This window comes from Rhineura floridana, chromosome 7 (assembly GCF_030035675.1).
Source record: "Rhineura floridana isolate rRhiFlo1 chromosome 7, rRhiFlo1.hap2, whole genome shotgun sequence".
Classification (NCBI taxonomy): domain Eukaryota; kingdom Metazoa; phylum Chordata; class Lepidosauria; order Squamata; family Rhineuridae; genus Rhineura; species Rhineura floridana.
Window position 1 is genome coordinate 121,268,180 of NC_084486.1, and position 24,520 is coordinate 121,292,699.

A 24,520-nucleotide genomic window follows, 5' to 3' on the forward strand; every position below is an offset into this window, starting at 1 on the left:
ATTTTCACATTCAAAAACTGGTATGCCTAGCCTTGAATTTCTCAGCTTGGAAGGAATCAGTGAGGGCTGCCATCAGAACTGGGAACAAAGAATCCTTAAATAGCATCGAAGACGAGTGCTGCGATGTCCTTTCTCTGAGCAAAAATGCACAGCTCGGAACAAATTAGTCACGGAACTTTGCTGCTCTCTTTAGGCAAATCTTTTCCTCATGATTACAGCTAAGGCAGCAAATTGCTTTGAGGGTAGCATTAATTGGGGGGCAAGATGGTTTGTGGGAAACCTATGTGATAGCACTACGGCTTCTGTCCCTCCCAGTTATGCTATACAAAGCAGAATATGTATTGTGTGTTCCTGGTTGTTTCTTGAGGACTTCTTAAAAACAAACCAATCAGACAAAATAGAACATAAGAAGAGCCTGCTGGATCAGGCCAGTGGCCCATCTAGTCCAGCATCCTGTTCTCACAGTGGCCAACCAGGTGCCTGGGGGAAGCCCGCAAGCAGGACCCGAGTGCAAGAACACTCTCCCCTCCTGAGGCTTCCGGCAACTGGTTTTCAGAAGCATGCTGCCTCTGACTAGGGTGGCACAGCACAGCCATCATGGCTAGTAGCCATTGATAGCCCTGTCCTCCATGAATTTGTCTAATCTTTTAAAGCCATCCAAGCTGGTGGCCATTACTGCATCTTGTGGGAGCAAATTCCATAGTTTAACTATGCGCTGAGTAAAGAAGTACTTCCTTTTGTCTGTCCTGAATCTTCCCACATTCAGCTTCTTTGAATGTCCACGAGTTCTAGTATTATGAGAGAGGGAGAAGAACTTTTCTCTATCCACTTTCTCAATGCCATGCATAATTTTATACACTTCTATCATGTCTCCTCTGACCCGCCTTTTCTCTAAACTAAAAAGCCCCCAATGCTGCAACCTTTCCTCGTAAGGGAGTCGCTCCATCCCCTTGATCATTCTGGTTGCCCTCTTCTGAACCTTTTCCAACTCTATAATATCCTTTTTGAGATGAGGCGACCAGAACTGTACACAGTATTCCAAATGCGGCCGCACCATAGATTTATACAACGGCATTATGATATCGGCTGTTTTATTTTCAATACCTTTCCTGATTATCGCTAGCATGGAATTTGCCCTTTTCACAGCTGCCGCACACTGGGTCAACATTTTCATCGTGCTGTCCACTACAACCCCGAGGTCTCTCTCCTGGTCGGTCACCGCCAGTTCAGACCCCATGAGCGTATATGTGAAATTAAGATTTTTTGCTCCAATATGCATAATTTTACACTTGTTTATATTGAATTGCATTTGCCATTTTTCTGCCCATTCACTCAGTTTGGAGAGGTCTTTTTGGAGCTCTTCGCAATCCTTTTTTGTTTTAACAACCCTGAACAATTTAGTGTCCACAATCCCAACTGGTATGTCAAAATATCCTCCCATCAGAAACAAAACAAAAAAAATAGTGCACGTACAAGAACCAGATAATCATTTACATTAGCAGTGACATGCTGCTTAATAAACCTACAACCAAATCTAAGTATCTGTAACAGAAATAATTGCATGGTCTTCTGCCTCTGCTACCCTCCCCACCCTCTGTTATTTCCCCTGTGCTGAATTTCAGGTTGTAAGCTCCTTGGGGCAGGGGACCTGTCATCTTGAACTCTAAAGCACCACATACACTGATGGGGCTGTACAAACAAACAATATTTGAAACAAGCCTCACTCTCAGGTATTCTCTTTTTAGGCAATATGCAACACTGATGGAAAGAACTAAGGGGGAAGAGGCTCACAGGCATGGTTGTGTAGGATCTGGCAGAGTGAAGAGAAGAAATAAGTGGGTTGGGAAAGCTTGTGTGGGAGGCAGCATGTGTGTTCTAGAGACCTACCCTTTTCCTTTTCAGCCAGCTGACCTTTTGTAAACGCATCTGGCACAACTGCTTCTCAGTTTCCACTGCTTCCAAGTAGCTGAATCTTTTAAATAGACAGATTTTTTTTCATGTTCCCTAAAGACCTTTCATTAGTTGGGGCTTCTGCTTATACAAGGTTTCCCAACAAAAACTATGGATTTTCCCCCTTATTTTTGTATTTCCAAAAAGAAAGAAAAAGTACTTTAATGCTGTTGCCTTTGCCTGGACTGCAAAGAACAAACATATATTTTATAACTGATAGCTTTTATTTTTAACAAACAGAATTGGTGTCTGTTGTTATTGATTTCTCAAGCACTTTACAGGTAACAGTCACTCAGTTTTGTTCTTTGAGAGGGTTAGCCTGAGATTGGCCCAGTTCAGACATAATTATCTTGATCTGATAAACTATGGTTTATGAACTTATGGACCAAGTAGAAACATCATGCCCACACGCTCTCCTCCCTCCTTGTGTGTATCTTTTTGCAAAATTTCTGAGATTTGTTCAACCAATTTCCCATTTTATCAAACTGGGGAAATTGTGGTGTTTTAGTAACTCCTTACAAACTAGGATCAGATCAAACTGGCACAGTCCTCAGTTCATAAATCATGGTTCACTCAGCAGAGATAGTTATGTTTAAATCAGGTCATAGTAATCTGCTCATGACCATCCAGTGAGCTTAATGGCTCAGGAAACTTTTGACGCTGGGATTTTCACGCTCCCTGTACTCACTAGATTCAGCTTCTCATGCTATAGATTTAGCATGTATCTCTAGTGAACTCCTTAATGGGTGAGGCAAAAGCAGGAGTTTATTTCACTGCAAAAACACACTGCACAGAGCAACAATTTCATTGGCACTGGCTCAGCACAGTAATATTTTGAAATTTTACTGTATTTATATACTGTTGTTTCTACCCTTTATCCATGCTGTCTTGTATAATCCTGCTTTGCCTCTCATAAGCCCATAATTCCTCCAAGGCATCCCACTTCATCTTGGGATTCGAGATTTGTTCGAAGCTGATACACACCCCTAGTAGCCGTATTCAAAGTGTCCATTATGAAGAGATGCTACTGTGAAATAATTTGTCACCTAACGCCAAAATAAGTGACTCGTGTGGTTGCCTCTCCCCCCACCCTTCACTCCCCCATGCAGGCTATATTTGAAGTAATATCTTCAGAACATTCATACTTGCTGAGCCTAGAAATTCTGATCCGGATGTTCAAGAACTCCAAAGAACTGGCTTCTACAATGACCAAAACAGAAAGCCATCACCTTTTTTCCAATATTGCTGATGTCTGTGAAGCAAGTAAGAAGTAAGTTTTAAACAGAGATCCTCCCCCTTCTCTTTGTTTCTAGGAACTTTTATATGCTTTCATGTCTGTTTCCAGGGCTGTGGAGTCGGTACGCCAGACCTTCGATTCAGACTCCTCTATTTTTCTACTGTCTGACTCCGACTCCTTCATAAATGGCACATGTATATTAACTAGTAATAACACATTTACTGTAGTAAAATGGTAGCACAAGGCATTTCATCACCACCACGTGAATCCAGAGCTTGGAAAAGTTACTTTTTTGAACTACAACTCCCACGAGCCCAATCTGTGGGGCTGATGGGAGTCGTAGTTCAAAAAAGTAACTTTTCCAAGCTCTGGATTCACGTGGTGGTGATGAAATGCTTTGTGCTACCATTTTACTACAGTAAATTTGTTATTACTAGTTAATATACATTTGCCATTTATGAAGGAGTCGGTACATGTCTACCGATTCCACCCAGAATTGCTCCGGACTCCGACTCCACAGCCCTGTCAGTTTCATTAGGGGAGTTCAGACATCCCCCCCCGAAAGCTGAAATAATGAGTGTGTGTTCCGGGGGTGGGAGGAATGCAAGGCTACATGGGCTACCTGCCACCACTGCATGAAGCAACCATGACCCTCTGCCGCTTATACATTTGCATGATGTGTGAATGTAGAGTCCTTCCACAAGCCAGCTTAATGTTAAGATTGGGGGGTGGCTTGACCACTGCAAGCATTCTGACTCAAACGTGCGTAAGGGGCTTATGTGACAACCCTATTGGTGGTTATCATTGCTAAATTTTACTTAGACTGTGTGTTTAGTTCAGTCTAAGTTAGGAAGAATGTAAGATGCAAATTTACTGTGAAGTCCATATCCGTATTTGGTTTTTTATTGTTTTTATTTCTAAAAGAAAATAACTCATAAAATATTTTATGATTTTGCACTTGTGTTCTTTCTAAAGAGTCATAATATTTGTGGTGGCAACTGGGCAAAAAAAAAATGTAATCCATATGATCAGGATCCAGATACAAGTTTGTGTGTATGCAGGGGGAGACTTAAGGAGAATACCTTCCTATTCAAATGATTCTCTATAGGGCAGAGGTGGGGAAAATCTGTCTGGCCCTTGAAGCTCTCTCTTCAGGCCGCACCCGCTGTCTGCAGGGCATACCCAGGTCGCTGGCCCAGCTTCACAATCCATGTGGTTTTGCCTGGCTGGAATGTGTCTTTGAACTCTCTGAAAATGATTCTTGCTTGTCTGGATGGAGGATAGAAAGGGCTGTGTAGAAACTAGCCTATTATACAAAGGTAAATGTTACATTTGTTGCCCTGCCCACTTTTGCGTCTGGTCCCACCCTCCACTAGCGTGTGGCTCTTGGAAGATTGTTCAGAAGGTTCCCCACCTTGCTGCAGGGCTTACCAAAGCCATTTCCTACCCATGCATATATAAAAAAGGTAAAGGTGTCCCCGCACTTACAGTGCGAGTTGTTTCTGACTCTTAGGGTGACGTCTTGCGACGTTTACAAGGCAGACCGTATATATGGTGTGGGATTGGCAGTTCCATCCCCGGCCTTTCTTTACCCCCCAGCGTATGCCGGGTACTCATTTTACCAACCATGGATGGATGGAAGGCTGAGTGGACCTCGACCCCTTTTACCGGAGATTCGACTTCCTCCTTCCATTGGATTCGAACTCCGGCCGTGAGCAGAGCTTCAACTGCGTTACCGCCGCTTACCACTTTCCGCAAGCAGCACTACAGGCCATGGTGAAGAATAAGCAGTCTGTGAGCAGTTCCTATATCCCCATCCAGCCCTTCGTTTTCACTCAGTGAATTTATATGAGTTTTAGAGCTTGAGTTGTGGAAGGATTGGATAGAGATATGGGGAGCAAGCACAGACCTCCCATTTACTTCCCAGGCTGCTCTGGTCCACTACCTGTACATATGCTGAGATGGGAGGGGGGTAAGTCCAACTGGGATGCCTGTGTGTGCAGGCGTTGTGCCTATGTAGAGAAGGATTGTGCTGTATGTACGCAGCTGGAGCTTTGCTTATTTTCTGTGTTTGATGAAAAACAATCCTGACGTGCTTTTAAAATGTAACAGCCTGTTTCTTCAGCAGTGGGAGCTACTACAGCTCAGAGACAATAGGCACAGCTGTAGCTCAGCCAGTGGTATTTTCCTTAGCTATATGTACCATGTTTCTGGGTCTCAGCCTTTAGGTGCTACCTTAATGTCCAGTTACCTACTCTTAACTTCTGTTGAAACCGTAGGATGCAAATGCTTTTACACAATATGCTGCATAGTTCTTGTGCAAGTCTGTTAACAATGGATTACTAAAGAGTTGTTACAAATGTTGGCAGGTAATGTACTGCAAAATATGAACAATGTTAAAAGCTTTGACATATTTCTTTAATTAAGGCATTTCTGGTTTGGAATCCCCATATCTCTTCTGGTTTGGAATCAAGCAAATAGCCTTTTCCAAGCACTTAGAGATGTGTGGGAACAAGATTCATCCAAGTTAAAACCATATTAGTTGCATTTCAGCAACTTAAAAAAATTAGTGGTTGTGAAATGTTTATACTTGTTGAGGCTCTTGTTCCCAAACAAGTTTGTAGAATAGGTTGTTGATTCTTTAGAGTGGATTATGATCTGTGTGTGTGAGAAGCCCCATGTATTTGCTGATTTCCTTTGGAATGTACTGCAGATTTAGTTCTCTCTTGTTTAATGGGCACTGGCAGATTGGTGAACAGTTTACCTAGCCTGTCATTCTATTACTCGGGAATAAGCCCCACTTAACACAATGGGACTTAATTCTGAGTAAACATGCATCAAACGGCACTATGTATTGAATAACATATCTTCATCCTAGGTACAATATCAACAATTCAACATTGCTTGAATTGTAGATACAATATCAACAATTCAACGTTGCTTGAATTGTCTTGTAAAGGTTATATGTACCGAAGATGATAATATGTAAACTAACATGTTATTATTTATTATATAGACAAGTGTCTGAGTAGTGGAGGCAACTGACTATATAGCTCTCATATCTTGCAGCAGAAAAATTGATCATATGAAGTCCCATTAAGGCAATAAAGCCTGGTTGTGCCAGCTGTCTGAAACATTGCCTTAATTCAAAATCTAGTCAATACCTCTGAGGGTTGTGGCTTTAGTAGTTGGTCATAGTAGTTAACTATAATTTTATAGATAATATAATGGATAATTACATTTTTTCTCCCCTCTCTCCAACTTACATTGGGAGTTCTTAGTGCCTGAAACAGCAGTGGAAAAATTGGAAAGGGTGTGTGTGTGTGTGTGTGTGTGTGTGTGTTTGCTTTGCTTTTCCAATATTATTTAGTTCAAATTAATGTTCCTGTTTTTGAATTGGATCAAAACATTGTTAGATAACCTCAGTTTCATCATTTTAGCTTCTAATGATAGTTCTGGTTTAATTTGTTCTATCACCCAATTATTTGTCTTTTTCGCAGTCCATGGTATGTGCAAAGTTCTCCTCCAACACCACATTTCAGATGCGTTGATTTTTCTCTTACCCACTTCTTTCGCTGTCCAGCTTTCACAGCCATACATAGAGATTGGGAATACCATGATCTGAATGATCCTGACTTCAGTTTTAAGTGATACATCTGTGCATTTGAGGGCCTTTTCTAGTTCTCTCATAGCTGCCCTCCCCAGTCCCAACCTTCTTCTGATTTCTTGACTATTGTCTCCATTTTGGTTAATGACTGTGCCAAGGTATTGATAATCTTTGACAAGTTCAGTGTCCTCGTTGTCAACTTTAAAGTTATATAAATCTTCTGTTGTCATTACCTTAGTCTTCTTTATGTTCAGCTATAGTCCTGCTTTTCCCTATGAGTCCGGCCATCACAGCGGGTGTTAGCTCCACCTATCGTGCGAAGGCAAGAATGTCTTTGAAGTCAAGACTAGGGGCATCAGGCCCCTCCCACTCTCCAGTTCATTCTTGCCTTCGTACGAACAAGATTGGAAAACTTATCATTGAGATCCTATAGCGTAGCATTTAGCTAAGTTGTTTTTGTATTTGTTTATTTGTTTTGACTGGGTGCGAACCCAGCGTCGCTTGTGTGTCTTCCCAGTCCTTCTTTCCCTACTTTCACTTACCTCTGTTGCTTGTTAGAGGTTTTTTCCCTCAAAGACCGCGGCTGCGGTTCTCCCTGATTTGGCTTTAACATTTTATTTTCGTTCTCTCTCCTGCTTGTCTGGCGACCCCCACAGAGACCGCGGCTGCGGTGTTCTGTGTTTTTTGGCCGTTTTGAGCTTCGGGAGATTGCAGCCTTTTCTCTCCCGTAGCGGTTCTGCTTTTCTCAAGTCGCGCTCTGTGGAGCCCTTGAAGACCGCGGCTGCCGTTTTCTCCGAGGCGGGAGCCTGCGGCTGTGGCTCCCTCCAACCTTTTTTAATCTACCAGGGTTCTGCCTCCCTGGAGCCTGGCGATCCGGCTTTCTCTCCGCTCCTTTTTTTTCGCCGCGGAGAGCCCTGTTCCCGCCGGCGACAGCGGCTTGCCTCCTGCTGCCTCAGCCCTCACAGGCTTTTCTCGGCACGTTAGTTTTGCCGCGGCTAGCCCTGCTCCCGGCGCCGGCAGCGGCTTGCCTCCTGCTGCCTTATCCCTCACAGGCTTCTATCTGCACTTTCTTTTTTGGGGTTTTTTGGAGCCGCTAGTGCAGTTATCGGCCCCGCGGCTCCCCCTGCTAGTCTGTGCTGGGCAGCCCTTCCCCCCACTTCGTCCCCAGACGGCCGCCATTGCTCCTTCTCTCTCCGCCTTTTTTGATCGTTTTTTCCCGCCCTTTTTTTCGGGCGCCACTTTTTGAATTCAAAATTCCCGCCTTTTTTGTTACCCTTTATTAACCATCGGATACCTTCCCTGCAGGCTATCTATCCGTATGTGTGTTGTATACGTGCTGCAAACAGACTTACACAGGGCTCTCTTGCACACAAATTTACTGTGGTGCTGCAAACGGACTTACACAGGGCTGACTTGCACACAAATTTACTGTGGCTGTAATCCTAGTGGCTGGATTATATTATCAAGGCTGGAGCTCCAATCCTAGTGGCTGGATTGTATTATCAAGGCTGAAGCTTTAATCATAGTGGCTGGATTGTATTATCAAGGCTGGAGCTTTAATCCTAGTGGCTGAATGATATTATCAAGGCTGGAGCTTTAATCCTAGTGGCTGGATTGTATTATCAAGGCTGGAGCTTTAATCTTAGTGGCTGACTTGTACTAAATCTGATTTATATTGGTATATCCTGCCCCCTCTGGGGCCGTGTACCACGCCTGAAACACAGCCTACAGCACTAATCTGAGTGTGCTAAGTCTAAATACAGCCTATAACATATTAACGCTAATACCTTAGTGCATCCTGCCCCCTCTGTGGCAGTGCACTCCGCCATCTGCCAGTGTATTCTACCCCCTCCGTGGTTGTACGCTGAGCCAGTTCGGGTCTTTACATCCTGCCCCCTCCATGGCAGTGTACTGTACCCAAGTTAATATAAGATGGCAGAACAGCCAGGCATGCCGCAATCAACCCATATGGTGCCAGATCAGCCAGGCATGCCACAAACAGCCAAGCCACAACATTCTAACACGACTAAGACCAGACACGCCAAAGCCCTGGCTAAGACAAAACATCTTTCCAGCCATAGCAAACCAAAGCGCCCACGTTACGTCTCTGTGCCAACCACCACCACAGCACCTCAGGCACACATAAGCAATATTCTCCATTCCCCTGCTGCTTCCTCTGACGAGGAAGAATTTGTTGGCTTTCCCGCTCAGTATTCGACTAACGAACCTTCCTCCGATTTACCGCCCGAAACATCTGTTCCAATAGCTCCTCAGGCACATACATCTGCCACATCCGGGCTGCAGCTGTCTCCTGATTTCCTCTCCCAACTTCAAGCCATGCTGGCATTTTTTACCCAAATGCAGTCACTACCACAAGTTCCTGCCATACCTCAACTCAACATGGAACATCGTGCGTGTCATGAAACTCACCCCTCCTGTTCACCTAACCCCTTTGATGTAGCCGGAGGCAGATGTATTGACGAAGCCTCGTATGCGGAGGAGTCAACCTTCAATGACCACGTTGAAGGAGATGACTGGAGCGACTATTCAGATCATGAGGAGGATACATCATATCGCTTGTTTAATGCCTCAGACTATCAGCCCCTGGCACGCAGGGTAGTTAATACTCTTGGTCTCCAGACAGCGCCTTCAACTTCGTCCGCCCCAGCTATCAAAGGGGCCAAGGTCCTCAAATCCCCTGCACCTACTGAACACTACATCCCGGTGCCGGACCCAATTGCCAAATTAGCCTCTGAAGAATGGGCCCATCCACTCAAAGCTCGACGCTTCAAGAACCTGGCTGACAGACTTTACGCCCTAGCCCCAGACTTTGCCACCAAGTTAGATGTCCCTGGCATAGATGAACCAATCGCTCGCCTCGTTTCACGATCGCTTTTGCCCAGGGAAGGGGAATCCCACCTAAAAGACACTACTGAGCGACGAATAGACTTCGCCCTCCGCAAGAATCACGAGGCCACTGCCCTAGCCATGCGTGCCTCCGCTTCAGCCTCCATCTTCTCCAGAGCATCTATGATGTGGATGGATGACCTTCTAGAGGACGCTAACCCTGATCCTGTCGCCCTCAGAAGAGCACTATTGAAATTGCGTAAGACAGCAGCTTTTGTGGCCGATGCCACTTTGGATGCCACTCAATTAGGGGCACGAGCCATGACGGCTCAAATAGTCGCTCGTCGCACCCTCTGGCTTCGCCACTGGCAAGCTGATTCAGCGGCCAGATTGAATCTGTCCAGGGCTCCTTACTCCGGATCTCTACTCTTCGGCGAGGAAGCTCTAAAGGCAGTGCTGGTTGATCCAAAAGACGCCCACAAACCGGTTCTGGCCACAGTCAAGAACAGCGACCACAGGCCCTTCAGGCGATTTCCTTCCTTCCGTTCTAACCAGCCCTTTCGAGGAACGCGGCCAGGAGGACGAGACCGCGACTTCAGATCCTATGATCCCAACGCATTCAGGGGCTCCTGGAACCGACGCTTCCAGGGCAGAGGTCAGTACCAAGAGCGCAGGGGCAACTCATCGTCCTCATATAAGGGAGGCCCTCGCCTACGCAAGTAGTCTTAACGCCCTCCCCATAGGTGGCAGATTACTTAATTTTGGAGATCGATGGCTGCGCCTTACTACGGTCTCCTGGATCAGCGACCTTTTCAGTTATGGCTATGCCATAGAGTTCTGGGCAACCCCATCAGACAGATTCCATCCGTCCCCTTGCCCAAGGGCACCAGCCAGGCACAACATCATGCAGACAGCTATCCACCACCTCTTGGACATAGCGGCGATAGAGCCAGTTCCCACAACTGAGAGGTCGGAAGGGGTGTACTCCCTCCTATTTGCTGTCCCAAAATGAGATTTATCATGGAGGGCGGTATTGGACCTCAAGTTTGTCAACCGTTTTGTAACATATCGCAGGTTCAAAATGGAATCACTCCATTCCATTACGGAGAGTCTGCATGAAGGAGACTTCCTGGTTTCTATTGACCTTAAGGAAGCGTATCTCCATGTGCCCATTTGTATAGCTCACAGGAAGTTTCTTCGGTTTGCTTTTGGCCACCAGCACTTTCAATATAGAGCGATGCCATTCGGCCTCTCCTCTGCTCCAAGAGTGTTTACCAAGGTGCTACTCATCCTAGTGGCTTACCTCCGGACCCAAGGGGTTCATATCTACCCATATCTGGATGATCTGTTAATACGGGCCAAGTCTGAGGAGCTGGCTCATCATCACTTAATGATCACCCTCAATGTTTTGCAGGCCTACGGCTGGCTTGTCAACTTCGACGAAAGCCATCTCCAACCAACCCAACGCCTACTACATCTAGGGGCAATGTTGGACACCCTGCAGGCAATGGTCTTCTTGGCTCCAGATCGCATCACTGCCATCACAAACATCGCAAGGTCCCTGATGCAACAAACATCTGCAGACGTCATGCTTCTTGCCAGAACGCTCGGGATGTTCATTTCTACCATCCACATTGTGCCATGGGCTCGAGCACACACTCAACACCTTCAATGGACTCTGTTGCCGTTTCAACAGGACATTGCCAGCACCAGCCATCGCAAAGTTCGTTTGAGCCCCGCACTGCGCCTCTCCTTCCGCTGGTGGACCAAGGTTCAACACCTCTCCAAGGGCACGTCGTTCAGAGAACCCCGCAGAACCGTTGTAACCACAGATGCCAGCCTCATCGGTTGGGGAGCCCACTGCAACTCCCAGTACGTTCAGGGGGTTTGGTCCACCGCGGAGCAAACTCAAAGCATCAACTGGCTGGAGCTAAAGGCTGTCCACTTAGCTCTACGTCATTTTCAGTCTCTGTTCCCTTTGGACCATGTGCTCATTCGAACAGACAACACGTGTGTAAAATCACATTTGAACAGACAAGGGGGCACCAGGTCTCGTCCCCTGCAGGACTTAGCCTCCCTCATTTTTGTCTGGGCAGAACAACATCTACAATCCCTGAAAGCAGAACATCTCAGAGGGATTTGGAATGTGACAGCAGACTGGCTCAGCAGACAACAGGTATTTCCGGGAGAATGGAAACTTCATCCAGCCATTTTCCATCGTCTCCAATGTCGGTTCGGCGCCCTCTCAGTCGACCTGTTTGCTTCCAGTCGCAATTGCCAGCTTCCCAGGTACTTTGCCCGATACCTGGACTCAACAGCAGAAGCAGTGGATGCTCTGACAACACCGTGGCCAGACGGTCTATTGTACGCCTTTCCTCCCATACCATTGTTAGCCAAAACCTTGAGGAAGGCGCGAACTGAGAGGGCACAGCTGGTTCTGATAGCACCATTTTGGCCACGCCGACCGTGGTTTTCAGATCTTCTGGCAATGTCAATGATGGATCCTTGGACACTTCCAGTCAGGCCAGACCTTCTATCCCAGGGTCCAGTACTGCATCAGGACCCTACTTGGCTCAATCTAACAGCGTGGCGTTTGAACGGGGACATTTGAGGTCAGCTGGACTGTCTGATGCAGTGATTGATATTATTTTGGCCTCGAGAAGCCCATCTACCACTCGTATTTGTCAACATACCTGGGTGGCTTTCTCCAAGTGGTGTCAGTCCCACCACCATGATCCATCCCAAGCCACTGTGCATCAGGTGCTGCAATTTCTTCATAGCGGCTTTATGATGGGACTTCGACCCAACACTACGTCGACATGCGTCCACTCTGTCGTCCATTCTCTCAGTGTCCTTTCCTGGAGATCATATTTCCTCACATCCGTTCATCAAACGCTTTTTGAGGGGAGTCGCCCTATGCTCTCCGGCTGTTGTCCATCGGTTCCCCTCATGGAGTTTGCCGAAAGTTCTGCAGGCTTTGCAACGCACTCCATTTGAACCCATCAGGACTGTGCCCCTACGTATACTGTCCTTCAAGGTCTTGTTTCTGATCGCAATCACATCTGCCAGACGCGTTTCGGAGTTGGGCGCATTGTCTTCTGCTTGACACCTCTGCATCTTCCATAAGGACTCTGTTGTGCTGAAGACTGATCCTTCCTTCCGTCCCAAGGTCGATTCAGTTTTTCATTGCAACCAGGACATTGTTTTACCTTCCTTTTGCCCGAATCCTACCCATCCGCTCAAGAAGGCTTGGCATTCGTTGGATGTTCAGAGGGCTCTCAAGACATACCTGTCTAGGACCCAAGAGATTCGAAGAACGGAGTCTCTGTTTGTATCCTTTCATCCAAGGTCTATGGGGCATAAAGTATCTAATTCTACCTTATCTCGTTGGTTAAGGGCATGCATTACTTTAGCATATGAGTCCCTGAAGCTGTCAGTTCCAGCTAGTATAACGGCTCATTCTACCAGGTCAGCTGCCACTTCAGCTGCTTTTGCCACTAATGCTCCTGTTGCCGATATTTGTAGGGCTGCAGTCTGGTCTACCCCACACTTGTTTATAAGGCATTATAAAATTGATCGTTATGCCTCTGCTGACGCTTCTTTCGGCAGACGAGTGTTACAACAGGTTCTTAATAAGGATTAACACGTGGGTGGTCCCTCCCTGTATGGGCTGCTGTGGTACATCCCGCTGTGATGGCCGGACTCATAGGGAAAATGGACCATTGGTCTCACCTGAAGGGTGATTTTCCTATGAGTACAGACATCACGACCCTCCCAGTTGGAGGATGACTATATATTTTCTAATGTGTTATATATTACTGTTACACTATTATATTTAAATTTAAGAGTGAAGTCAAGACTTCTAGTTCTGTTATACCGCTATGTTGCAGTCATGTTACTATGCATGGTACTATTGTGTTATTTTCCTGCTGCCAGGCCTGTTGGCCTTGTTCTTGTATCTTTAGATATTTCTCCTTAGACTCGCTGCGAATGAACTGGAGAGTGGGAGGGGCCTGACGCCCCTAGTCTTGACTTCAAAGACATTCTTGCCTTCGCACGATAGGTGGAGCTAACGCCCGCTGTGATGTCCGTACTCATAGGAAAATCACCCTTCAGGTGAGACCAATGGTCCATTTTGTGCTTTCCTCTTTAATTTTCAACAGCATTCATTTCAAACTGGTTTCTGCTAGTAGTATAGTACCGTCTGCATATCTTAAATTATTGATATTTCTCCCTCCAATTTTCACACCTCCTTCATCCAATTCCGCTTTCTGCATGTTCTGCATATAGATTAGACAAATATGGTGATAAAATACACCCCTGTCTCACACCCTTTCCAACTGGGAACCAATCAGTTTCTCCATATTCTGTCCTTACAGTAGCTTCTTGTCCAGTGTATAGGTTGCACATCAGGACGATCAGATGCTGTGGCACCCCCATAAAGCATTCCATAGTTTCATCTACACAATCAAAGGCTTTACTGTAATCTATGCAGCACAGGGTGATTTCCTTCTGAAATTCCTTTGTCCGTTCCATTATCCAATGTATGTTTGTGATATGATCTCTGGTACCTCTTCCCTTTCTAAATCCAGAAATCCAGCTTGGACATCTGGCATTTCTCACTCCATATATGGTAAGAGTCTTTGTTGTAGAATCTTGAGCGTGACTTTACTTGCATGGGATATTAAGGCAATAATTCGATAATTACTGCATTCCCTGGGATCCCCTTTTTTTGGAATTGGGATGTATATTGAACGCTTCCAATCTGTGGGCCATTGTTTTATTTTCCGTATTTCATGACAAATTTTTATCAAAATTTGGACAGATTCCATCTCAGTAACTTGTAGTAATTTGATATACCATCTTGCAGCAAGTTGATACGCCATCTGTTCCTGGTGATTTGTTTCTTCCAAGTATTTTAAGTGCAGCTTTCACCTCACATTCTAACATTTCTGTTCCTCCGTGAATGAATCTGTCATCCTTGCATCTCTTTTATAGAGTTCTTCAGTGTATTACTTCCATCTTCCTTTTATTTCATCTCAGTCAGTCAGTGTTGTTCCCTTGTTGATTATTCAACATCCCTAGGCGTGGTTTAAATTTCTCTTTCATTTCTCTAATCTTTTGGAATAGGGCTCTTTTTCTTCCCTTTTTGTTGTCTTCTTCTATTTCTATACAACAACAATTGTAAAAGTTATGTTAGTCCCTACGTACTAGGTGCTGTATTATTGCATTTAGGGTTTCTATCTCCTTTTGCTTTTGCTTTCCTTCTCTCTTTAACCATTTTAAGTGTTTCTTCAGTCATCCATTGAAGTTATTCTTTCTTTTTAACTGGAGGTATTCATTTTGCATTCTTCCCTGATAATGTCTCTGACTTCAATCTGTAGTTCTTCTGGTTCTCTATCAACTAAGTTTAAAGTCTCAAACCTGTTCCTTATTTGATCTTTATATTCTTCTGGGATGTTATTTAAATTGTAGTTTGGCATTATGATTGCTTTGTTGGTCTTCTTTAGCTTTACTCTGATTTTCGATACAACCAGTTCATGATCTGTACTGCAGTCTGCTCCTGGTCTTGTTTTCGCAGAGTATGGAACATCTCCATCTTCTGCTACCAATTATATAATCAATTTGATTTCTATATTGACCATTTGGTGATGTCTATGTGTACAGTCATCTTTTCGGTTGCTCAAGGAGTCTAGCCTCTTGGTCTAGACTCCTGACTGCATTGCTCTGAGCTTCTTCAACAGTCTCAAACCCCCTCACCATGTTAAGGTGTGTATCCTAGAGGGGGATATCAATATTAGAAAATCATAAATAAAAATTATGATTCATGAAATTACACTAATGTGAGGTTGTTGATACTATCTCTGCTCACTGGCACAATGGTCCCATGATTTGACTATTAATTGGAGATAATATCTAATTTAGTTGGAGATTAGAAATTTTTTGCTTTTAAAAAAAAATACAAATGTACACTGTACATGATATTTATATATCTTTAAATAAAGTGAATGGACTAAAATAAATATTTTCTCTCTCAAAATAGTAGAATTCATGGTCATTTAATGAATCCAACTGTCATGGTTACATAGTTAATTTGTGGAGATCATTACTACATAGGTATAGTAATGTTAGGGTAGAGACTAAGCCCATATTCCACAGCTTCCTATGATTTCTCTGTGATTGCTAGATTGACTGTGCCATATCAAAGACCAAAGGTGTGTGTATGGGGAGAACTAAATGTCTCAATATTCCTTGACATAGCAAAAAAAAACCCTTCTCCCACCTCACGTAGAAAATTAGCTTATGAGGGACTAATGTCTAAAGTAGCTGTCTTGTTGCAACAACAGTATGGTATTTGCTGTCAGGCATTGACTAATGCTAGAACTCTTAATCTGTTGAGTTACTGTTTACCTTCTCTTATTGGAAACTTCTTGTACAGGATTAAATTTCATTTGGTATCTTCAGTAAATGGACAGTTACCTTGTTGTGCCTTATCAGTCTTTTGCTCCTTGGTTTGGTCTTGAAGCCTTGTCCTGGGGAGACTTGTGTGATGTCTCTTTAGGTCTGCAGCTTATGTGGGTGCTGTGTTGTGTAGCCTCTCCTTTCTTCAGTCTTTGTTGTGCTCTAAAACAGTGCTTGTGAGCTGCATAAGGAGATACTAACACCTGCCTGCTGTGAAGTCTGGGTAACAGCAGTAGCAGGGATGTTCCTAGCTGTCACTGAAGCCTATTGAGTGGAGTCATTTTGTATATTGTCATGCAGGACTGTGCACTGGTGGCATATCATCATTGTTGTGAGTTTGTTGGCTCCCTGTATGTGTGGGCAGCTTGTGACCATTGTTGCTGGCACAGTCACTGATTGGTGGGCTTGGAGGAGATCTGAAGTTTTCACTTTCATTTTCAATTAACTGTGATTTATTGTTATGCTCAAACCTGGAGCTCTGGATCATCTTTACTATTCTGTGATTATCCAGCCTGGTGCCCTCCAGATGTTGTTGGACTCTTATATAGTATGTTCATTTTGACATTACAGCTAATTTTTAGAGACTGCTATTTGTAATTTGCAGTCACATGTGACATTAGCTCTTTCAGGGCTTATGTGTGAAGACCTCTAGGATGAAAACTTCAAAATTATAAACACAGTGACCCTTGCTAGTTAGAATAATAGTTATGGCTTTACTATCTAGATTAATGGGAAAGATAAGGTAACTTTGAAAAGGATTTAGTGTCTATCTTTCCAGAAGAGTCAAGTTGGGCTGCAGGGCTTATGTAATATGCAGCTGGATGCAGTCCTGATTCAATACCACACATGCAGATTAAATGTTTGCACAGGGCAAACCCAAGTGAGAGTTGTGCTAACCTGAGCTTTTCACTGAGGATCTCTAGTTAATTTAAAAATGGCAGTGTGACACTGAGATTTAGAAAATTCCTGACCCTTACCTTACACCTGTTAGAATGGTTGATCTCTTTTCACCTGTCTCTTGTATTTGCCAGTCTCAGATCTTCCAGACAGATACATGAAGTGAAGGACTGTATGTATTTAAGCCAAGATGAGTTGAGGATGAGTACACATACAGAATTACCTTGTAAAGACAGTTTATCTTTTCCCTCATGGTAGCCCTTTGGACCCAGTTCAGATCTGTAGGCTCTCCCTTTGATGTATATACCTGGTTTTTTAACGACTAATAGTTCATTATTAATACTTAATATCATCATTAGAAGTGCTTTTGAATAAATATTTTATTCATTTTAGGGCAGTGGTTCTCAAACTTTTTTGGTTCGCGGCGCACTATAAAACATAAAAATTTTCTGGCGCACTTCGTGTAGAAAATTAAAAATATATTAATATATTTTAAACTATGAATAAAAATAAACTTAGAAAACTATTACTTACCCTATACAAATGGGTTTCTTCTCATTTTTAAAATATACTTTCATAATATTTGAGGCACACATAGCCACCTCTTAGGGCGCACCAGTGTGCCTGGGCGCACCGTTTGAGAATCACTGTTTTAGGGCATGAAATCAGAGATGACGCTTTGGGGGGAGGGGAAGTTTTGTGTGTGTTTGATGTTTATTTCGGTGTCTGGCCTGCTTTGGGAGGAAGTTCTGTAAAACTGTTTTACTTCTGGCTTGTTATTTTGCACCTCTCTTGAAAATGTTTCAGAGTGTACAAAGGTGTATTGAAAAAGATTATTATGTCTTATCAAATGAGGAGCTTTCAATAGGAAGCAGGATTGCAATGTGAGCATGTAATAAAAGCCTTTTGTCACATGGCAAAGAAAAGGTTGTTAAGGAAACCTGCTCCACCTCCATTGTGCTGTTATTGGGAACAAAGTTCAGAAAACCTCTTGCTTTTTTCACATTTGCTATGTGTCATTTGAACAGATGAATCCTGGGAATTTGAATCCCACTTTCTCCAAGGCAGATAATTTAGTAGCTACTTACTGCTGTTTAATGTCTATGTGTATTGTTGTTTCAATAATAGCTTTGTTGGACCATTTTTAGTTCATAAATTGAGTATAACACCCACCTAAACTAACCTGAATTGTGTAAGTGGAATGTAGTGAAATTACTGAAATATTCCATTCTTATTTGGAAATTGTTTTAATGTTTAGATATGGTCACATAAGGTATATTTGAAAGAGTGCAGCCTTTATGGAATTTTGCAAGGTCTTCTTGCACTGAACATTTTTTGCTGCATAAGAATTTCTTATCAGCTGCAACTGAATGGAATTTAGTGTCTATTAACTCTCTCTCTCTCTCTCTCTCTCTCTCTCTCTCTCTCTCTCTCTCTCTCACTCACTCACTCACTCACTCACTCACTCTTTTGCCTTGATCCAACAAGTGAGCTCTGTGCAGAAATATGTTTCCATGTATTCAGGCTGCATTAAAAGATCTTTGGATTGAAGAGGAACCAATTTGTGGTTGTTTTGTAGAACTTCATGATAGCGCATTGTTAGTATATAATGAGACATCTGAGGGTATCTGTTTTTCTGTGTAGATTGTATTGCTGAGTGTTGCAGCACAAAATACACCATATGAAAGCTAACTTTAAAAGAAAAATTTAAAACAGAATGAAAGTTCACCAAAGGTTTTGGAAGTCGGGCTGACAGTTTAATCAGTTTCAAAATATGGAGCTATAAAGTGTATGGAATTATAACAAATATGAACCTGTGTTAAGTTTTGTTTGAACCAAAGTTTTCATTCTGAAGTCCTTCCCACACTTCACTGTGTGCTTTGGAAACACTCAGAGGCAGGGACAGATGACAGGTGACAGATTATGGACAACACAAACAGTGAACTCCTGGTTCTAGCAGAGCATTATACTCATGAAGGTACCTTGGAAGATTCTGGATTTTTGTTGGCTTTAAATTTCCTGTTAGGAATTGAACTCCATTAGTAGCTTCTCTTACCAATACCTTCAAAAAATGGGTCCACACAATATCACAGGGGTGGGAAACTTATGGACCTCCAGATGTTGCTGGACTAAAGTCAAATGATCACTGACCATTGGCAATGTTGATTGGAACTGATGGGAATTGGAGTATAACAATATCTGGAGGTCCACTGGTTTCCCACTCTTGAAGTATTGGATATATGATGCTGCTGCCCAAAATGGCAACTCCCTCCTCTTCCTCTGTAAGCTGTAGATCAACTTTACCCCGAATACGTACATTTATTCCCTCCTGCTTCATATTGTTGGCTGCCACTGGAAGTGGCAAAGAAACCCCCAGTGTAATGATGTCAAGCATTGATGTACGTTTTTGGTAGCAGCCTGTACCTCTGACAATGTGTTTCCACCCCAAATCTCCCAGCCTTTAACTGTTTTTGATCTACTGTTCTGTAGTCAGAACCTTATAAAGGCAATGAGACAGATACAACAGAAAGGCGGAGGTTGCAATGACAACCCCTGCTGTGAACCCACTTTCACAATGTGCATAGCATATGAACCAAATAATAGTTTAGCCAATAAGTTCACATACTCAGTGAAGTTCTAATGATTCTTGGTTCTCAGTTGAACATGGCCATATGGGTATTTCTGCATTCTTCATAATCTTTCTGTCACATGCATAGCCATGTCTCTTGGTATCAATTCCAGGAAATGGAGTTTTAGACCCTTTGGAGGCCCGCTGTGAATTGTTTGCAAGGCACTTTGAGGGTAAAGTTGCTCGCCTCTATAGCAATCTTGATGCCCCATCCACATCTACTGTAGTCCCCAGTGAGGTGTCCAGTGCAATGTCTGCTGCAACTCCTTGGGATCAGTTTCAGTTGATGAGGCCTGATGATGTGGACAAGGTGCTTGTGATGATATGACCAGCAACGTGTCCTCTTGATCCTTGTCCTTCTTGGCTTATTAAAGCTTGCCAAGAGGTTATGACCAAGTAGATCCGGGGTGTGGTCAACGCATCTTTGCAGAGGGGAGTGATCCCAGCCTCCGTGAAAGGAAGTGATCCGGCTGCTCCTGAAAAAGCCCACCCTAGACCCATTGGTTTGTGACAGCCACTGCCCAGTCGCAAATACCCCCTTTTTAGTGGTGACTGAGAGGGTTGTGGCGCAGCAATTGCAAGTGCTCTTGGATGAAACAGTTTATCTTGACCCATTCCAATCTGGATTCAGGCCTGGTTATGGGACTGAATCGGCCTTGGTTGGCCTGATGGATGACCTTTATCGGGAGAAGGACAGGGGGAGTGCAACCCTGTTATTCTTTCCTGACCTCTTGGTGGCTTTTTATATCATTGACCATGGTATTCTTCTGAGCCTACTTAGTGAGATGGGTATTGGAGGCATTGTTTTACAGTGGTTCCAATCCTACCTCCAGGGTCATTTTCAGAGAATAGCATTGGGTGATTGTCTTTCATCCTCCTGGCAATTATGCTGTGGGGTATTGCAGGGTACCATCTTGTCCTTGATGCTGTTTAACATCTATATGAAGCTCTTGCAAGCGGTCATCAAAAGATTTGGGGTGAGGTGTCAGCAGTATGCTGATGATACCCAGGTCTATTTCTCTGTAACATCTGAATTGGGAGAGACTGTGCAAGCCCTGGACCAGTGTCCGGATTCGGTGGTTGGCTGGATGAGGGTCAATAAACTAAGTCTGAATCCTAGCAAGACAGAGGTTCTGTGGGTTGGTGGTTCCCAAGTTCAGATAATTGGTCAGTTGCCTGCTTTGGATGGGGTCGTACTCCCTTTGAAAGAGCAGGTCCGTAGTCTGGGGGTGCTCCTGGATCTATCCTTGTCACTAGAGGCCCAGGTGACCTCCGTGGCTAGGAGTGCCTTTTACCAGCTTCGGCTGGTAAGATAGCTGTGGCCATTTCTGGACCGGGATAGCCTGACCACTGTTGTCCATGCACTGATAACCTCCAGGTTGGATTACTGTACTGCGCTCTATGTGGGACTGCCCTTGAGGCTGGTCTGGAAGCTGCAGCTGGTGCAAAATGCAGTGATGAGACTGCTCACTGGGGCAGGATATCGCCAACAAGTCACCCCGCTGCTGAAAGAATTGCACTGGCTGCCCATTTGCTACCAGGCCAAGTTCATGGTTCTAGTTTTGGTGTACAAAGCTGTATACAGTAGGGCCCTGCTTGTCGGCATTCCGCTAATACGGCAGCACCAGCAGGGCGATCAGCTGTAGTGCGGGGAGCTCACACGCTATAGCTGATACCTGTCAGCTGGAGCTCCCCACACTACAGCTGAGTAGGGCCCCACTTTCCTGCGGTTTTTGCTTTTCGGCGGGGGCCTGGAATGGAACCTGCCATATGAGTGGGGCCCTACTGTACAGCTTGGGACCAGGATACCTGAAAGACCATCGAATCCCTTATATACCCAGTCAATCACTGCGCTCTGCAGGTGAGGGCCTCCTGCAGATACCATCTTATCAGGAGGTCTGTTCTGCACAACATAGGAAATGGGCCTTTACTGTGGCGGCACCTACCTGTGGAACTCCCTCCCCTTAAATATTAGAAAGGCCCCATCTCTGTTATCTTTTTGGTGCCTGTTGAAGACGTTCCTCTTTCAACAAGCCTTTTAAGTTGAGATCTTGTCCCAGTCTGCATCTGTGTTGGAATTGCTTTTTAATATGTTATTAAACTTTCTTTTTTAAATTGTTTTTAATCTTAGAAAATGTTTTGATAGCTTTTTTAAAATAATGTTTTTGAAGATGTTTCGTTCTAATGTGTTTAAAAGTTTGTTTTTATGATGATTCAATGTTTTTAGTGCTTTTGTTTGCCGCCTTGGGCTTCTGCCGGGAGGAAGGGTGGGATATAATAATAATAATAATATTAATAATAATAATAATAATCTTGATATTAGTGGAAGACATATATACCTACCCCTTGGAATTCCCTCCCCTCAAATATTAGACAGGCACTACATCTGTGTTACCTTTTCGGTGCCTACCGAAAACCTTTGTCTTTCAACAAGCCTTTTAAGTTAGAGACTTTATCCCAGTCTGGGTCTGTGTTGGAATTGCTTTTTAAGATGTTTTTAAAGCTTTTTTTTTTTTTATTAAAGATGTTTGGTTTTATATATTTTAAAGTCTGTTTTTAAGATGTTTTAGAGTGTTTTTAGTGTTTTGTTTACCGCCCTGGGCTCCTGGGAGAAAGGGGGGGGGATATAAATTTTAATAATAATAATAATTTGATTTTCACTTGGAATATGGAGGTGCTGTTGGAACTGGTAATTCTCTTCTGCAAAACTTCTGAGATATGGAAGAAGAAGGTGGGCTTATGACTGGCTTTATCCAATCTATGCTGTGGCTTTTTTTGCCAGTTTGATACTGGAGAGAGAGAGAGGTATAAGTGAACAACATGCAGTATGAATGCTGAAATTGTTTCCAGGATGGGGACAGGAAGAAACTTACTGAAGTTGGTATGCTTAAACAAAAAACATTGCATTAGCACTTGCATATTCCAGTCCTTCAGAGGGAATGCTAAAGATGGAATCTATAACAGCTTTACTGGCACAACCATCTCCAGTGAAGGCAGACAAACTCTCCTTACCCTGCCTGGCAAACCTGGTATCTAAATACCACACAGTCCATATGCTATGAAACGTCTATGATATTGCAACTTGCTGGAGTAATTACTAAAGTAGCTCTTGTCCAAAAACAGGGCACCATGACCTCTTGGTAGACAATGGTTTCCCTATTCATTGCAGTGGCAGAAGCTGCTCCATGTATGAAATTGTGTAGTGAGTAGCTTGTGAATGTGTAGAGAGTTTTGTGCATGCATCCAAGATCCCATTTATGTAAGGAACTGTTGGGTCAGAGACATGTGCTTCAGACATAGTTATGTTTTTGCTCTAACTTCCATTGGACTCGATGAAACAGTGAGACCTCTGCTTCAGTCTTAATTCTTAATTCTTAAAAAAGAACTTGCAGAGCAAGATATTGAATCCTTGGTAAAGCCCTTCAGCAAGAGCAGCCAAATTAAATCTGAAAACATTTTCAGAGAGACCTTGCTTTCTCAGTGGGCAAGAAAGATGGATTAAAACTGTTGTTTTCTTTGACTAGTGAGAGCGAAAGAGCTGTGTATACATTTTAGATTAGCTAATGAAGCATCTTGGGAATAGGCAGAGTGAGTTAGATTAGATTATTACACTCAGATATTTATTTTAACAAGGAGACAGAGGGGAAAGGAATATGCTCTCAAGAACTTGTTTAGTTTAAATTAATCTCATAGCATACTTAGTGTTAAGAGAAAAACACTTAAAGGAATCCTTTTGCATAGTTAAAGTGGTTTTAAAGCCAGTTTTAAACAGAACCTATAAAGGTTATTGCAATATCTAATCCCCAACCAAATTGCTGATAATTATTGGGAAGAAATCTGTGGGGCCTTATTTTCAGCTTTAAAGGCATAGGTTTATATGCGTTATTAAACTAATATTCACCAATTTTTTTTGCACCTGACTATTTTAAGAACAAAGGTGATTTATCCTGTGTTTCCCTGACCTAATCTCTACAACCTATAGACTACTGTTCTCTGAAGGCATCAAATAATTTTATAGCCAGCACTAAATTCACAGTCGTTTTAATGTCGAACATGTATCCAGACTGTAAAAAGGAAAGTAGTGAAATTGTTCTGCCTTTCAAGAATAAACTAATTTATTCAGTTTTTGCCAATACAGTAATTGCTAAAGGATAGTTCAAAACATTCAGTCGTTTGCTTAGATCCACCAAATGTAATCTACACACACAAATAAGTTTTTACACACAGACCTGTTGTACTAACTGTGCTGTTCTGGTTGGCACTGGAGTCTGTGGGTAGGTTGCAAGAATGAGGGCAAAAGCTGGGAAACAAAAAATGCTGCACCAACAACTGCTCTCATTTATATGATAGGTTTGATCCCTTGTTGCTGAAGCTGTTCTGGTTGCTCTGATAAGGCAGTCCTGCTATAGTTAGAGGTAATTGCAAGTCACTGTGGAACTTCAAAGAGTACTCCTTTGGAACTGCTAATACCTGGATTTTTTAAAATAAAAAGTTCCTCTAAAAGTACAAACCTGCCTGATCACGGGTCAGACCATTGGTCCATCTACCTCAGTATTATCTACATTGACTGACGGCAGCAGCTCTCCAGGATTTCAGACAGATGTCTTTCCCAACCCTACCTGGAAATGCCAGGGATTGAACTTGGAACTTTGTGCATGCAAAGCAGATGATCTACTCCTCAGCTACAGTCCTCCCCCCTCACCCCCAAAAGAACAGTAACTTACCATGAATTGTGGGCCTGGGTGCTTGACAACTCTTTTGTTTTTGCAGTCATGGGTAGCTCCTGGTACATGACATTTGGCTTGCTGCATCTTAAGTTGTAGCCAGTTTTTCCTCTACGTAAGTACAGGAATACCCCGCTATACGGACCTTCACTTTACGGACACTCGTG

The 24,520-nt window shown here is 43.5% G+C and overlaps 1 protein-coding gene across 4 annotated transcripts in view; it reads left to right on the forward strand.

Moving 5' to 3' along the window:
- The window catches only part of ARHGEF26 (Rho guanine nucleotide exchange factor 26), a 105,870-nt gene that overhangs the window by 31,297 nt on the left and 50,053 nt on the right, over positions 1-24,520 (forward strand). For all 4 annotated transcript variants that reach the window (XM_061637093.1, XM_061637096.1, XM_061637095.1 and 1 more), the window contains exon 6: positions 3,060-3,220. In XM_061637093.1, coding sequence (XP_061493077.1) covers positions 3,060-3,220 — 161 coding nt within the window. The remainder of the gene's footprint in view (positions 1-3,059; positions 3,221-24,520) is intronic.